Raw genomic sequence first — 15,815 nt, 5'->3', positions numbered from 1 at the left:
ATTTATTTATTTATTTATTTATTTTACATGTTCACTTTGTATTCTTGGGGAATACATCTTTTTTGTGTTGAATTTTACAAAGTTTGTTGCTTCTCGCTCTTTTCTATGACTTATTTTAAGACCACATAGTCGTAATAATTGAAAAATGGGTATATTATTTTGGTTTTAAGAAAATTGCTGTAGCTCATATTTATTTTGTTCTGGTTTTTATTTAAAAGCTGAAAATCAACCTATTTACATTATCTTTTTATGCTGGCGAAAACATTATTAGCCATAAAAATAGATCAGATATGCGTGTTCCAACGTTTTCCTTATAATATTTCACATGGTCCGAATCATCCTGGCATTTTGGCCCAATCAGCCACGGACCGAATCAGCCATGGTCCGGATCGGCCAAGATTCTGACAAAAACGCAAACACCGGAACTAAACGCAGTTTGTAGGGATTACGTAACTTTTACTAGGAAGAAGACACCGTTTATATGGACATGCATTCTTAAATATCATAATCTGCTTGTTTTCACTTAATTTCTTTAAAAACCTGTAGTGGGTTTGGTGCTTTAAACCAGAAATTAATATTCTGTAAGAGAAACATTTAAGATTTTAAAGTTTGATACATATTTTGTTGAGATCGTAAGCGGCAACATTTTGGAAGGTTGTTCAAAAATACAAAACGAAAGCTAGGTAAGGGTAATAACCATGAATGATCCATCTGACGACGATGCGTTCTTCAAAGAATATACACAGCACGCTATCTGTCTTACAGATTCAGATGAAAACAGTCGTGACCATTTTGAATGTGAAGAATCGATACAAACAATACCTTTAAGCCAGACAACAAATTTACCAGGACCGCGACTAGGGTTTGTACCGAGTAGTCAGATCTATACTGAAGGCACATTTAGTCAGATTAATGAAAATTCACAAGGACATAAAGCAGAAATTACTGCACTAGCAGCAAAAAGGAGAAGGATTCGTATGACTACTTCAGATTGCTTTTCTTTCGCAGGAACAGCTGTAGGCTCATCCTCATTGACCAATCCTATGTCTGTTCAAAAAGGAAAACAAAAGCAACTTCTTCCAATACACAGAGGAAAACAGTCGAAAGAAGAAAAGCATGACAATAGTCAGAGAGAGGGATTAAGATCAGTATATTTAGAAGATGTATTTGCATCACAAGGTTTTACAAAGGCATCAGAGATGTATGATATAGCAAGAAAATCATCTAGTACGATTGGACATACAGAGAGAAAACAGGTTCAAAAACAAAATTCAGATCCGTTAACTGGAGGTCAAAAAAGTATTCTTGACTTTATGACCTTAAAGTCACAAAGTTTATTGCCACAATCAACAAGTAATCAATCCAGTCATGAGACTAGTTATCCATCAAAAATGTTTTCACCGATAAAAAAAATGCCAAAGAGTGAGAGTATATTTGTCAGTGACAGCCCAAGTTCTAGTCCCTCATCTGATCATCTGCATACCTCACAGAAATCAAGCATAAGGGACAATCTAGTTGTAAAACAGTTGTTTAATGCTCAAAAATCACTGTATTCAAGTTCAAATAGGAAGAAGGGCAGAATCAGCAAAAGTAAGACAGAAAACAACCATGTCCATATAAGTCCTGCTTTTACAAAAGATACTAAGCAAAGAAAATTGGAAAAAGATTATAGTTTTGATATGAATGCCATGTTTGATTCTGATATGGATGACACAAGTGATCATAAGTGCAGTGATAAGTATGGCTTGCTAGGCACAGGGCATGTGTCTACAGATGAAAAGAATAACAAACAAAAGGTGAATTACTTTGAGTATTTGCCATTTGAGGTGATTGAAAACATCTTGTGTCAACTTCCTATGTTGGATCTGTGCTTGAATAGCAACAGAGTATGTCTTGCGTGGAATCAAATAATATCTGATTCAAAGGTAAATCATCATGTTTAAGAACTACTGAGTAACTTTGAGACCAATAAATCTAACACAAAATCTTAGTGTAGTCCATTCTAACTGCAGTTGAGCTGTCAAATATGCCTCTTCCAGTAAATGGCATATCAACCCCAATACAAAAATTATCAATGGTTTCCTGTCATAATGTACATTTACCACATATGACCTGCCTAGGTGGAACAAAACTTACTTCAGTCTATCCGATGTCTACAGATTTTATTATCTGTGGTGATTAGAAAGTTTCTTCTTTGCCTACACTTGGAACTATCAAGGGAACAAATTCTGCATGTATATGCTTTGCAATGCTTGACTAATTCCACAACCAATTTCAGAGACCTACATGTTGATACAAAAAAACATGGCTTATAAGACTAATTAACTGATGTAAATAGAGATTGTTGCTTTAATATGATGAAATAGATATTTTATGAAATAATTTAAATCTGAATTTCAGCATTTGGAAAGGAAATTTGCCATGAATTATCCAAGCGTATTTTCTTGATGTTGTCTGATTGGATATTACAGCTTCTGTCATTTCCAGTTATCATGTCAATTCAGGAAATTGTTTTTAAACAATGGCAGTATTATGACTTCTTATTTAAATTGTCGACTAGCAGTTGGTTAAGTGTTTGAGAAACATAATAAGCCATGATACTCTTGGAATGACAGTATATGTAACTGTATAAATATTAATTTTATGAATCTGTAGCTAAAGTCGAAACTATTTCTTCCTGATGTAAAGTGGAATACTGTTAGGCTTTATGAAAAAATTAAATTATAATAATTTTCAGAAAAGTATGTGTATTTCTAAGGATTTTCAGTTTTTCTGTAGATATAGAAGAGAAGGAATGACTTTCTTAAGTCACCCACAAAACATTTTGTTTGATGTCAGATAAAATTATTACATATATTCCTTCTGCTTTAAAAAAAAAGAAATATATATGTTGCAGGTGTACTATTATCTTTTCTTTTGAAGATAATTAATTTTGCTATCTAGATATTTACCTTTTCTTCTCATTATAACATTATTATTAGTTCAGACCTGTATTTATTCCTCAGTTTGTACCTTGGAAGAAATTGTACCATAAATTGAAGAAAGGTATTGGTAACAGTAAACAGGAAATTCAAGAGTTGATGCAGAAAAATGGCATGACGAGTCCATCAACATATCTAGCCAGCCTGATCAGGTTAATGTTTTAAGATTTCATTTGTTAATTAAAAAAAAAAATATACTTAGATGATTAAAAAGCAACAGAGTAATCTGATTAAAATCAGATCTTCACTGTCCTATGTGAAGATCTGACAGCAACTGTTTAAGGGTCATGTTCTGGTAACCCTTGCATTAGCCAATGGAAATGTAACTTCACAAAAATCAGAAAGTGAATCAGGTTGTTCGGCACACATTGATGTTCTTCAGCCATACTGCTCAGCCTCTCAAATGTGAAGATATTGGACTTCATCTGATTGGCTGATCGAATTAGTGATTATGATAATAACGTAGGTCATCAGAACATGACCCCTAAGATGCCACTGTCAGATCTTCTTTTTTTTTTTGATTATTCTTTCCCAGAGTAAGAACCATTGATTTCAGTTAAGACCATACTGGGAGTATATGATGTTAGGCATGTAAAAAGCTTATATTTTGTTCTGGATGGGTGACCACGTGACTCTCATACGGGAATCTGTTTTGTGTCTTAGTGCATAAATGCTTTCTGGATAGAATTTGGGCATTCGGGCTCTAAACCATTGATACTTAAAGGTGTTTTGTTGTGACCAGTTTGAGATGAAATTTTATTTTATGGAATACAAGTGATTCTTTTCCCTGGAAATATATAAGTGCTCATACAGAATTCTTGGACAAAGAAATTCATTGAAATTTATTTGGAATTCAAAACTGGATTAATTTTTTATGTGATTCAACAAGGAACTGTTGACACAACAACACTTGAAGGCTGCAGAAGTTATCACATTCTATTATGGATTTCATCAGGACTTGAACTCAGATTCATTTAGGACTTTTTAATAATAGGACTTCTATTTTTTTAAGTCTTTGATTAATTTTGGATTTGATTTGCAAAACCGTAAGTTCTGTTTCTCATTTTTACCTTGTTTTTCTAGGGAAATAAATTATTTGTTAAATTTTACAAAGTTTGTTGTCTTCACTCTTTTCTGTTACATTTTGTAAGAGCCTAAACATGTAACATTTTAATAAACTAATTGCATTTTAAGATCACATTAATGCAGCTTATTGGTCAAAGGAGTGATACAGATTCCATGGCAATGTTTGTACATATTTTTGTTGAACCTATGATTTTTGCAACCACAATAGGTCTGTAGTGTTATGTAGAAAATTGGACAATCTAATTTATACCTACCATAGTAAATATTTAAATTCAAAAAAGCATATTACAGATTTGAAATGAGCATCTATGTGTGAATGTGTGTGTGTGTGTTTTATTGTAGAATTATTTCATAGAATTAAGCATTCCTAACAGTACTCTAAGTATTGGAAGAGGATTCATTCTTTTATTTAATTTAATCATTTGTTGGAATTATAGTGCTCTAACTTTCATTTAAAGACTATTTGGATTTATAATAGCTGTACAGGATTACTGTTAATTCATTTAAGACATTTTGGAGATTATAAAATTGTGATTCTTATGTATTGTTGATGTATCACTACAATACAATCGTTTGGAATTATGTTGGATTACTCAAATTTTTTTGAATCAATAGGACTTTAGGAATCCATTCACCACACTTTAAGCTATTTGTAATATTTTCACTTTGTATTTTAGGGAAATAGATTATATTTTCAATTATACAAATCTTGTTGATTTTGCTCACTATTGTTACTTATCTTAAGACCATAGAGTCATAACTATTTATAACTATATATATATATATATATATATATATATATATATATATATATATATATATATATATATGGGTTTAAGTAGTGTAGCTATGGCAAAGATTGTGACAATAAAAGTGTGGAAGGATGTTAGCTCCAGCAAATCCTAAATGCTACACATATATTTGTTAATAATATAATGGACCATCTACATAAAATGATTAGGAAGCGTGAACTTTGGTCTTCATTTTTCAGTGCTAAATTTGGAATAATTGAGTCAATACCTTTTTATTTATTGCAATTAATTTTGAAAAGCTTTTAATTGTTGTTGTATTTTTTCAGACTGTCACAACAGATGTTTTGCTGGGTAGTGAGATTTGTAAGACTTTTTTATGTGAACACATAAGTGTTTTGAAAATTGTTTCTACCCCTGTTTTGTGTATGAAGTTGATGTTGAGTTGATACTGAAATAGAAATCCTTGATGAAGAAGTGGTGGTGGTGGTGTTGTTATTGCGGAATCTTTTAGTTGTTTCTGGCCCTTTTTTAACAAAATGTTATCAATATTTTCCTAAAGGTTCATTGGCTAAAAGAATCAAACCAGTTAGTACATTCTTTTAGCTGCGTTCCTAAGCATGATACCCATTTTATGATTGTCTTTAAATTTTCAGGTTTATGATGACATTTAAACCAGTGACAGCTCACAACATGTTGCAAGGTCTGCAGAAGCACAACAAATATGAGTGGGTTGTAGCTCTGATGGACGAAAGGCTAAGAGATTGCTTCACACATGAGGTAGTACACTTCAACCTTCAGATAATGCCAGATTAACTTAAGATTTAATTGTCTGAGTGGGTTTATAATCCATTTCATAACTGACGAGATTTAAATCAAGCATTTATGGAAGTTTTTTGTCATGGAAATTTAGTCTACTGTGTCAATAACTTGACCTAAAAAATGTGGTACACTGTATTCTGTCAGTGACTTTGCATTGCAACTTGGCAGACTACCATAAGCCTTAAATAATTTGATTGTCAGAAAATGTTGTTTTAAAGTGGAAATTAGCTGTTGTAAAGTTTATGTTCTTTTTTGTAACTTTAGGCATTGCTAGAGATAGCATAGAAAAGAACAAATGTGCTGTGAAGAAAAATAGCTGGGGAATTTTTTTATTTTCTCCAGATGAAAAATAAATGCACAAGGGTCATGATTTGGGAGATGTAAGTCAAAAACCTATTAGAAATATGTGATCCCATGTTCAAGGTTCTACACTGATGTCATCTTTATACTGACCTACCATTGATCTAGCTCATTTTCAATAATTGTATCTGGTTTAAACAATTAAAAGTGAAAACATTGCAGAAGCCTTCTATTCTTCTTTAAATACATTACCAGACTATAATACCTTATGAGTAGTGCTACTACCTCTTAAATCTAGCACTTCCAGATACATCCTTTTAGCTAAAAAAGCTAAAACTTATCTGCCTGCCTAGGTGGTGGTCAGATCAAGTGATCTCCCCTTGACAATTTGATTGTCGGTAAAAATCCATGAATATCCCCGTTACTACTTCCACTTGTGCTGAGAAGCATGCTGTCAGCATGAGAGACCATGTGAAAACCAGAATCAACATTGATACATGTTGGAGGAGTTCTCACATTATTTTGACAAATATATGCTCCATCTGTATTTTCAACATGTATGCCTTTCTATCTCAGCAAAGTTCTGCCTTTACAATTTTAGCCACACTTTGTCATCTTTACATATTTGGTTCTGCTTATGTGCTTGCACAGGTAACCTTTGCAGCTTCATAACTAAATTTGGTGTGTAGTTTTATTATGTTAACATGCAAGTCCCTGAAACCTATAGAAAACTCTTAATATATGTATATTATAATGTATGTATAATTCCACAATGACTGGCTACATACAGGTGAGTTTTCTTTGTTGATACATGTAGTATCTGGAATGCCACACCTCACTCCATTTACCTGTACAGGTCGTCCTTGAACCTCTTACATGTAGTATAGTGAACTATTTCTCCTTCAAATACGTTCCCCGATCACATTAACATTAGGGATATAAGCCTGCTACCTCTTGAATCTAGCCCTACTAAAAGACGAAAATTCGTCTTTTCTGTCTATCTCATATAGACCAAAGGGCAATAACTCTTGCCCCTTACCTCCCCTTGCCACCGCCAGGTGTCACTAGTTTTTAAGCTTCGCTTGTACTGATAACATGTACATTATACCTCCAAACAATCCAAGCCATCTTAGTGTTAAATTGGACCATCCGAAGTTAGAGTTGGATTTATTGCGTTGGACAATCATTCTTCTACAGGTTGTATACATTATTTTAACAATTTTTTCAAAATTGAGTGACTTTGTCACCCTTACGGATTTCGTCTACTGAAGACCATGTTACACACGCTATCGCTGAACTCGTGTTGTCAATTAAGAGTTAATACGACACTGACTAATTTCGCTTACTCCGTTAGTAACGGTTGTGGTATTAGTGAATTAATAACATGCTGAATTGCTAATTTGTGCTTTGTTTTCTTTTCTTGTGTCGTTTCAGTAGAAATGTCAACCAAATTCATGAAATGCAAAAAGTTCAAAGCAAAAGAAGACAACCATGCTCTTGTATTGTATGTACCAAGTGTGCATCATCTATACCATGCAGCGTGTGTAATACTTGGACAGAGCAAATGTGGGCTGATGTAGTCCAGAAGGCAGCAAAAGGGAGGGATAGACGGAATAAGTCGAAGAAAGATAGCATTGATGTCCTCAGTATACATCTGAAGACAGCCTCCATTGTGAGTCTTGTGGGGGACATCCCCCCTCCACCTAAAGTTCATCATTTGCAACCATCAGCTTTTTCTGACTTTTTGGGGGAATGTTCCCCCAATTTTAGGCTGCCCAGTGGGCGTAAGTCCCCCTGCATGTCTGAGCATGGCCTTGGGGCCTGTAAGTCAGGACGCATGGGGTTTTTACCGGATTCATCGGATCCATTTCATTATACAACCTCAATGCCACCGGCCGTCCAGCTGTCCCAGCATGGGGACCCTATTGCTAAAACGGTCCGACCAAATATGATTTACGGGGATCTTAGTGATAAATCTATCCGTCAAGCTGTACCGCCGGCAACATACCAATACTATGGCAGAGATTTTAGTGAGAAATCTGTCCATCCAGCCAGGCCATTGGAGCAGCCGGTACCGGTGATAGCAGGACCGTCGCCAACATTCAGGCCGACCACAAGCCAGACAAATCAACCGGCAGGGCCGTCTGTCCATATGTTCACGGCTTATCCACAAGGGAGAGTTAGTGACAGTGTCAAGGATGATGGAATCGCATCATCTATGCCACCTGGTATGCTCTATCCAGAAATGCAAGCTATTCCAGAACACGACTCAGCACACAGTGAGGGTGACGAAACTCCTGCAAATCAGCCATACACAAATCCAACCATGGAATGGACTGAGTTTGGCTTAAAGGCGGCAGTGGAAGAAATATATAGGGTGTTGGCAACTTCAGAATGCCCTCCACCTCCTACTGCCACTCAAGACTACAAAGTTAAGGCGTCTGTAGATCTTGACGGGGAGGAAGAGACGCCGTCCTTCCGGCTTCTTCCCCAGGTGGCAAAACTTAAGGAGATCAATGATCGTCTGTCAGGACGAATAGGTGATCCGGGGAATGCTAAGGCGTTCTTTTCAGAAAGCCAAGTACCAGCGACGTTATTGCGTCGCTGGTACAAAACTCATTCAGACGCCTTCAGTACGGATCTTCCGGCCCTGGACAAAAATATGGCAGCAGTTCACATGTCTGCTCCACTGTTTTACATAGTGGACAAAAATGTGTTCCATGCCACGTCAAAGCTAGTCCTTAACGTAGTCGCTACGTCTTCAATGTTAGACTTGGCTTCATTAACCATTTTCCGACTCGCAGAAAAATCTGACAATGACCACGCTTGGGAAGCGACGGCTCAGATTGCTAGAGTTATTAACAGGGCAGCTCACCATTCCATGGCTAATGCATTGACTGCTTCTGCCAACTTAGACCTGATACGACGTGACGCATGTCTGCAATCCACGTCGCTCAAGCCCCATCATACACTGGCTTTACGGATGACTCCGTTTGGGTCGCCTTTACTCTTTGGAGGAAAAAATTGAAGAAGTTCGGAAGCAGGCAGCTCAGGAACTGCCCCTCCAACTCCCCGCCCAACCCTTGCGGGCGTTTAGAAAAAATCCCCTGCCACAACGGAGGGATGATTGGCAGACCAGAGACAAGGGATCCTTACAATCAAATGTGCAGTATAGATCCCAACCCAATGCCAGTCTAATCAAGCTAGGAGGCAACCATACAGAGACAGTAAGAAACAAAGTTTCTCTGTCTTGAAGCCTCCTAACTCTAAAAGTTGACATACCCTCCCCATCACCCATGGACAGCCTACCTGTGGGCGGCCGCCTCCTGCAATTTCAGGACCACTGGACCACCTTTTTCCCTCAGAATGATTGGGTGCTCCAGGTCATTTCGGAGGGGCTTCGGATTTCATTTATCCAACCCCCTCCATCCTCATCTCCCCTCTTCACGGACGTACCGTCCGATCGGGAGAAGGATACCTTTCTACAACTGGAGATACAGTCGCTCATAGAAAAACGGGCGGTGGTGATTGTGAAAAAAACCGCAGTCACTGGGGTTTTATTCCAGGCTGTTTCTTATCCAGAAGGCAAATGGCAAGTTGAGGCCGATCATTGACCTGAGTCGCCTCAACCAATACATTTTACCACCGAAATTCAAGATGGAAACGGCGAGATCAATCTGTCTTTCCATCTGGCGGGATGAGTATGCCGTCAGTCTAGATATGACCGACACATATTTTCACGTCCCTATCAACCCCGCGTCACGGAAATTTCTCCGATTCGCTTACTGTGACATGGTTTATCAGTTCCAGGTCCTACCCTTTGACCTCAACATCAGCCCTTGGGCTTTTACCAAGGTTATGGATTGCATTGTCACCCTGTTCTGCTCGACTTCATCTACAGGGACGGCAGTGTACTTGGACGACATCCTCCAGAAACATATGGTAAGTTCTATTCTGCTCAAAGGCAGAAATGATCTTTTAGCACTTTTAGATCATCTAGGCTTTCTCGTGAACTGGAAAAGGTCCGATCTCCGTCCATCCCAGTGTTTTGTCCATCTGGGTATGGAGTTTCTCACTGATCTGAATCTGGTACGGCTTCCTCACGCTTGCGTAATCCAGATCGTCGAACTCGTCGAGTCCGTTTCCAACAGGACGTGGATTTCAGCGAGAGAATTCTTGCAACTCCTCGGATTATTCAATGCGGCGGCAGACTTGATCCTGCTTGGCCGTCTTTTTATGCGTCCCTTACAAATGACGTTACTGGCACAATGGCGCCCCTTTTCAAGTCCCCTCAATCAAACAATAATGATCATGCCCGAGATAAGATCATTCCTGCACCAGTGGCACAACCCCGGTTGGCTGTCTACGGGGATTCCTCTGGAGATGCCCCAAGCGGAGATAACGGTATGTACCGACGCCAGTACCTACGGTTGGGGTGCCCACCTGTTGCCGGACTTCGCTACAGGCAGCAGCACGTGGGAGCCAGGGGAGAGGCCTCTCCACATCAACCTTTTAGAAATGAGGGCTGTCATCAATGCCTTTCATTTCTGGAAGAATCAACTTTCAGGAAAAACTGTCCTCATTATGTCAGACAACTCTGTGGTGGTGACTTACCTCCTCAAACAAGGGGGCACCAAATCACTAGACCTGTGCATTCTGATCTGGCAGTTTCTACGTTGGTGCGACAACCTCCACATCAACGTACAAATCAGACACATTCCCGGCAGACTCAATGTCTTGGCCAACACTCTATCCAGGAAAAGTCAAGTCATTCACACGGAATGGTCACTCCATCAATCAGTCTTTCTTCGGATTTGCACACTTTGGGGCCGTCCGATGATCGATCTGTTTGCGACAAGGTGGAATCGCAAGTTGCCCATCTTCATCTCTCCTGTTCCAGACCCAGAGGCTTGGGCTGTGGATGCTCTTTCAATCAGCTGGGAGGGGTTGTGGGTATTCGCCTACCCTCCCACGGTTTTGGTACCGAAAATAATCCAGAGGTTAAGGGGTCAGAACTGTCGGATGATTCTGATTGCCCCTCACAGATGGAACAAGTCCTGGGTCACCGATCTACTCGATCTAGTGATAGATCTACCCAGGAAGATTCCAACCAGCCCAAATCTTCTCAAACAACCGTGGTCATGGGTGTTGCACCCCTGCCCGGACCATCTTCTTCTTCACGCTTGGCTCTTGTCCGGACAGCCTTGCGAGACAAACAATTTAAACCTTCGATTGTGGAGAGAATCTCAAGAGCAAGAAGGCCCTCCACTCTGAAGGCTTACGAGGGAAAGTGGCATGTCTTCAGGGACTGGTGCCATATCAATAACATCATCCCTTTGAGTGTCTCAATCCCTCAACTGGCCGACTTTTTTCTCTGGCTTTTTAAGGAGAAACAGTTGGCCCCAATTACTATCAAAGGCTACCGCTCCATGATATCAGACACATTCCACCATCATGGTAGATGTGATATTGGGCATAACAAAGATCTATCAGATCTTTTAGCTATTTTTGATTTCAATCGACCAAAATCCCTCACCCTGTTTCCAAAATGGAATCTGTCCTGGGTTTTAACATGGCTCAATTTGGACAAATTTGAACCTTTAGCCCACACTTCGTTAAAGCTACTATCATACAAAATAGCCTTAGCTTCAGCATGCAGGGTGAGCGAGTTACATGCCCTTTCCAGTGACCCGAACTTTCTTCAGTTCAGATCAGATGGTTCGGTGGTCCTCCTGACGCAACCAGGCTTTGTAGCAAAAAATAGGTTACCATCCATTGGCAATCAAAGAATCGTCATTCGCTCACTATCTTCCATAGACAAGTCAAGAGCAACAGCAACGTATTTGAAGGAGAAAGCAAATTACTTAAAAACCCTCCCAACCACCCCACTATGCGAGCATCCTCGTATAATATATATCGCTCAGCTTAAAAAACTAGTGACACCTGGCGGTGGCAAGGGGAGGTAAGGGGCAAGAGTTATTGCCCTTTGGTCTATATGAGATAGACAGAAAAGACGAATTTTCGTCTTTTAGTAGGGCTGGATTCGAGAGGTAGCAGGCTTATATCCCTAACGTTAATGTGATCGGGCAAGTATTCTCGGAGAAACATAGTTTACAAAAAATTTGCTTTTGGCAAATTCATCTGCTAGGTAACAGATTAGACCATAGGCAAAGTGCAGAAATATATAACTTAGGATGAAGACACTATAAGTGTTCATGCAGAGATGGTCTCATTGCAGACGTTTTTGGTGGATAATGGAGATAATTCATCAAAGAACTATCCATTTACAAAAACGCCAGAAATCTACACTTTAATAAGAGCCCCAGCACCTATGTTACCACCACAGGAATCCTCTTGCTGGCCATAGCATTAGGCCTTGCCTTTTCAGTATTCCACTCTACACACTCCACGAATACATGAATCAGTTAGCATGCATCAAGTATCCCATGGCCTATCCCATTATGTTGACTCAGATGATGTCCTCCACACAAACATGACTTATTTCCATTGTGACTGAGCTAGCCTGCTACAAGTGATCTTCAGGGACAAAGACCTCTACACACTAAGTTCCTGCAAAATCAATCTGTCCATCTGTTGAACTTGATGTATACAGGCAATTATGAAAACCAATCTAACCCATGTATGGCCTCACTGCTGCCAAGCTTAGTGCCTCGGCTTCTAACAGATGCCACCTCTCATTTCTCTCAACATTTGGCCAGTAGAAGGGACTCTTTAATCCTTGACCATTGGAAATTACTTTTCTACTTCTGGGTGCTCCATGAATTTTGTCAGCAGCAAATCACAATAATCTTCACCACCGCCATCTCAGGCAGCTTGAGTGACATCAACTTCACCTCATGCAATCTGTGATGACGATGCATGCTGTCATGCTCCTTCTTCAGTTCTCAATGTCACTATGTCACGGGAAGACTCAGCCATCAGAGTTTTCATTAAAGACCCTTTCTGTCTTTTTACCTCTGGAGTTCTGCCCTCGTCTTCCTACCTTATCAGCCACCTGGTCTAGTGCACCAGTATCGGTTGATCTCATTAAAAAAAAGGAAGAATCCAACTTCAGTTACTTCCATAGTCTGGCAGAATCACAGATATTTTGGAACTGTTTACTTCAGCTTTTCTACAGCAGCTCCACAACCTGTTGTTTTTTTTTAAATTTGCAAGCCCCAACAGTTGATCTGGACATCACAGTTTTGGGATGACAAAACCATACTCAGTTCATATGGATCGAACATCTTTCATGGACACTCACCAATTGGTCTTCAGTGTGGTAGCTGTGGGCTCTATGTTGGACTTGGTATCTATGGCTCTCTTCCAACAGGTGCATCATCTCTTATTCTGAATTCCATGGTAAATGCATGGGCGTTGGTCTCCAGAATATACTGGGTTTTGGACAGAGCTACTCGGCTTATATGCTCAGCATACCTTAGCTAATGCCTTCAAAGCAGCTGCAGATTTACAAATGACAGATGAGATACAGTGCTCTCTACCTCCACCTTCCTTTAAGATCATCATAAGGCAAGCTACATTCACAACCATTATCCTCTAACCTACTTTAGTGGACATATTGACGAAGTACACAAACAAGCCACTAAGGAGATGAATTTTCCCACCCCTCAACTGCAGCATCAATACAGGAACATTTAGGGAATTCAACAAAGGAACCTGGGACACAACTCAAGCAAAGACCTCAGGATAGTTGTCCTATTGTAGTTCTTTACATTGAAGGCCATGTTTGTCATTCACTAGAGTGGACAAAAGACCAGGAAGTAGTGATCGGATTCATGACTACCTCCATCTCTCAAAAAATGACATCATCTATATACCATCCTTTTCACAGATCCTGGTAGGAGGAAGGCTTCTATTCTTTGTTGCTGAATTGGACAAAATTTGCCATGATGATCACAGGACTGAACAAGTGCTTTTGGAAGGATTCTGCTTCATCAAAACATGTACTCCTCTGTCCATAGTTCCATCAGCTATAAACATTCCTACAGACCCACTCAAAGCTGCCACCTTGCAGCACTAAATAGCCTTTTCCAGAAAAGGGCAGTAGAAATCATGCAAAATTAAAGTTTCCCAGGATATTATTTCATACTTTTCTTGGTCCCAAAGGTAAACAGCACTCTGTGCCCTGTCATGGACCTAAGCACTCTCAGTTCATTCACATCCCTTGGTTCTCAATGGAAACACCATGGCAAATTTTTGAATGCCATTCAGTAGGGAGACTTCACTGTTTGAGATGCATATCTTCATGTTCCGACTCACTAGGCTTCCAGGAAGTTCCTGTGTTTCACCTACAATATCATTGTTTATCAATTCCGAACATTCCCATTTGGACTCAATATCAGTCCCTCTGTCTTCACTTGTCTAACAAACCTTGTTATGGCTCATGTCTGGACAGTCTCAAAGGTGGCAGCATCATGTTACCTTGACAGCATCCTACAAAAACACGAGTGAATTATATATTAAAAGACAATATGATTACCCTTGTCATATTGCTTAGAATCTCGGTTCCCTTATCACCAACAGACAAATCCAACCTAGTGTTATCTCAGCAATTTATTCATCTATGTGTGGAATTCCACACACAGGTAAACAGAGTATGTCTCCCTCAAGAACGGGTATTGAAAATCAGGACAATGATGGCTTTACTACTCTTGAGTGATTCTCTTTCCACATGGGAATTCTTTTGCCTTCTTGGCTTGCTCAGTGTGGCAGTGGACCTTGTCATCCTAGGGTGCCTGTATATGTGTCTATTACAACTGATTATTTTATCCCAATGGAGGCAAGTTTGCATACTGGACCAATCTCTCCCCATTTGCATAAAATATGATGTACCATCTGCAGACATGGAGTGACCTAACTTTGCTCACAGTGGGTATGTCCCTGCAAGTACAACTGCCAGAGATGACAGTCTGTACAAATGCAAGTATAAATGGCTGGGGGGCACATCTACTAAATCTTTCTAGGAAGCCGTTGGAGTGTAGTCTTCCAAGGACTGGCATCTGCATATCAATATTCTTGAGATGAAAGCTATTTTGAAAGCTTTTCATTGTTGGCAGGAGTTTTTTTAACTGGAACTGGAGTCCTAATTCTCTCTGACAAACATATGGTTATGACATATCTCAAACAGCAATGCAGAACCAAGTACACAGACCTTGCATACTTGTGTGGCACTTTGTAAAGTGGTGCTGTATACAATAAATCCACATTCAAATTTGTCATTTTCCTGGATATCTAATGACAGAATAGCAGATTCCTTGCCCTGGAAGATCCTAGATCAATGACCTACTAAATCTCGCAACAGAAACTCCCCAAAAAATAGGGAATTTTCCTCATCTATTAAAACAACCACGACAGCAGTTGTTTCACCCAAACCTAGGCCTACTGAACCTGCATGCAGGGATGGTCCTGGCTTTTAAAAAGCTGTCGCCAAAAAAATCGCCAACCTCAATATTTTGTCGCCAATTTTCAAAAAGTGTCGCCAGAACAAGTAATGTACATTTTTCCAAGTGTTAATTTAATCTATTAATGTAACAGGCAATGAAAATTACAAAAGATGAGTTAGTTAATACTTTAATTACAACAAGCATTAACAAAATTTTACAAAGTGTTACATGAAGGTCCGTCATGATTTTAGGGCTGCCCACTTGTTGAATGCAGTCTAATTTTTCACATCTGTACATGCTGTTTCTCATTAAATTCTCGAGAGATGAGATGCAGAGTTTATTTCTGATGTCAGTTTTTATGAAGTTCATCATACTGAATCCACATTCACAGTCTACAGTGCTGACAGGTGACACCAGTAGTCTCTCAGCAGCCGCAGATGCGCAAGGGTACGTTGCCCTGGATCTCACTGCCA

At 39.4% G+C, this 15,815-nt stretch overlaps 1 protein-coding gene across 1 annotated transcript in view; it reads left to right on the top strand.

Annotated features, from left to right (window-relative positions):
• Positions 1 to 447: 447 nt before the first annotated feature.
• LOC149796135 (F-box DNA helicase 1-like) overlaps positions 448 to 15,815 on the top strand; it is a 115,206-nt gene continuing 99,838 nt past the window's right edge. Inside the window, exons 1-3 of the mRNA XM_089966051.1 lie at positions 448 to 1,925; positions 3,006 to 3,133; positions 5,473 to 5,596. Of these exons, the coding sequence (XP_089822177.1) occupies positions 699 to 1,925; positions 3,006 to 3,133; positions 5,473 to 5,596 (1,479 nt within the window). The 5' untranslated portion in view covers positions 448 to 698. The remainder of the gene's footprint in view (positions 1,926 to 3,005; positions 3,134 to 5,472; positions 5,597 to 15,815) is intronic.

Source organism: Sinohyriopsis cumingii, chromosome 7, assembly GCF_028554795.1.
Source record: "Sinohyriopsis cumingii isolate HCF-2022 chromosome 7, ASM2855479v2, whole genome shotgun sequence".
Lineage (NCBI taxonomy): Eukaryota > Metazoa > Mollusca > Bivalvia > Unionida > Unionidae > Sinohyriopsis > Sinohyriopsis cumingii.
Note: the sequence above shows the minus strand (reverse complement) of the source record. Positions and strands in the feature narration are given on the sequence as shown.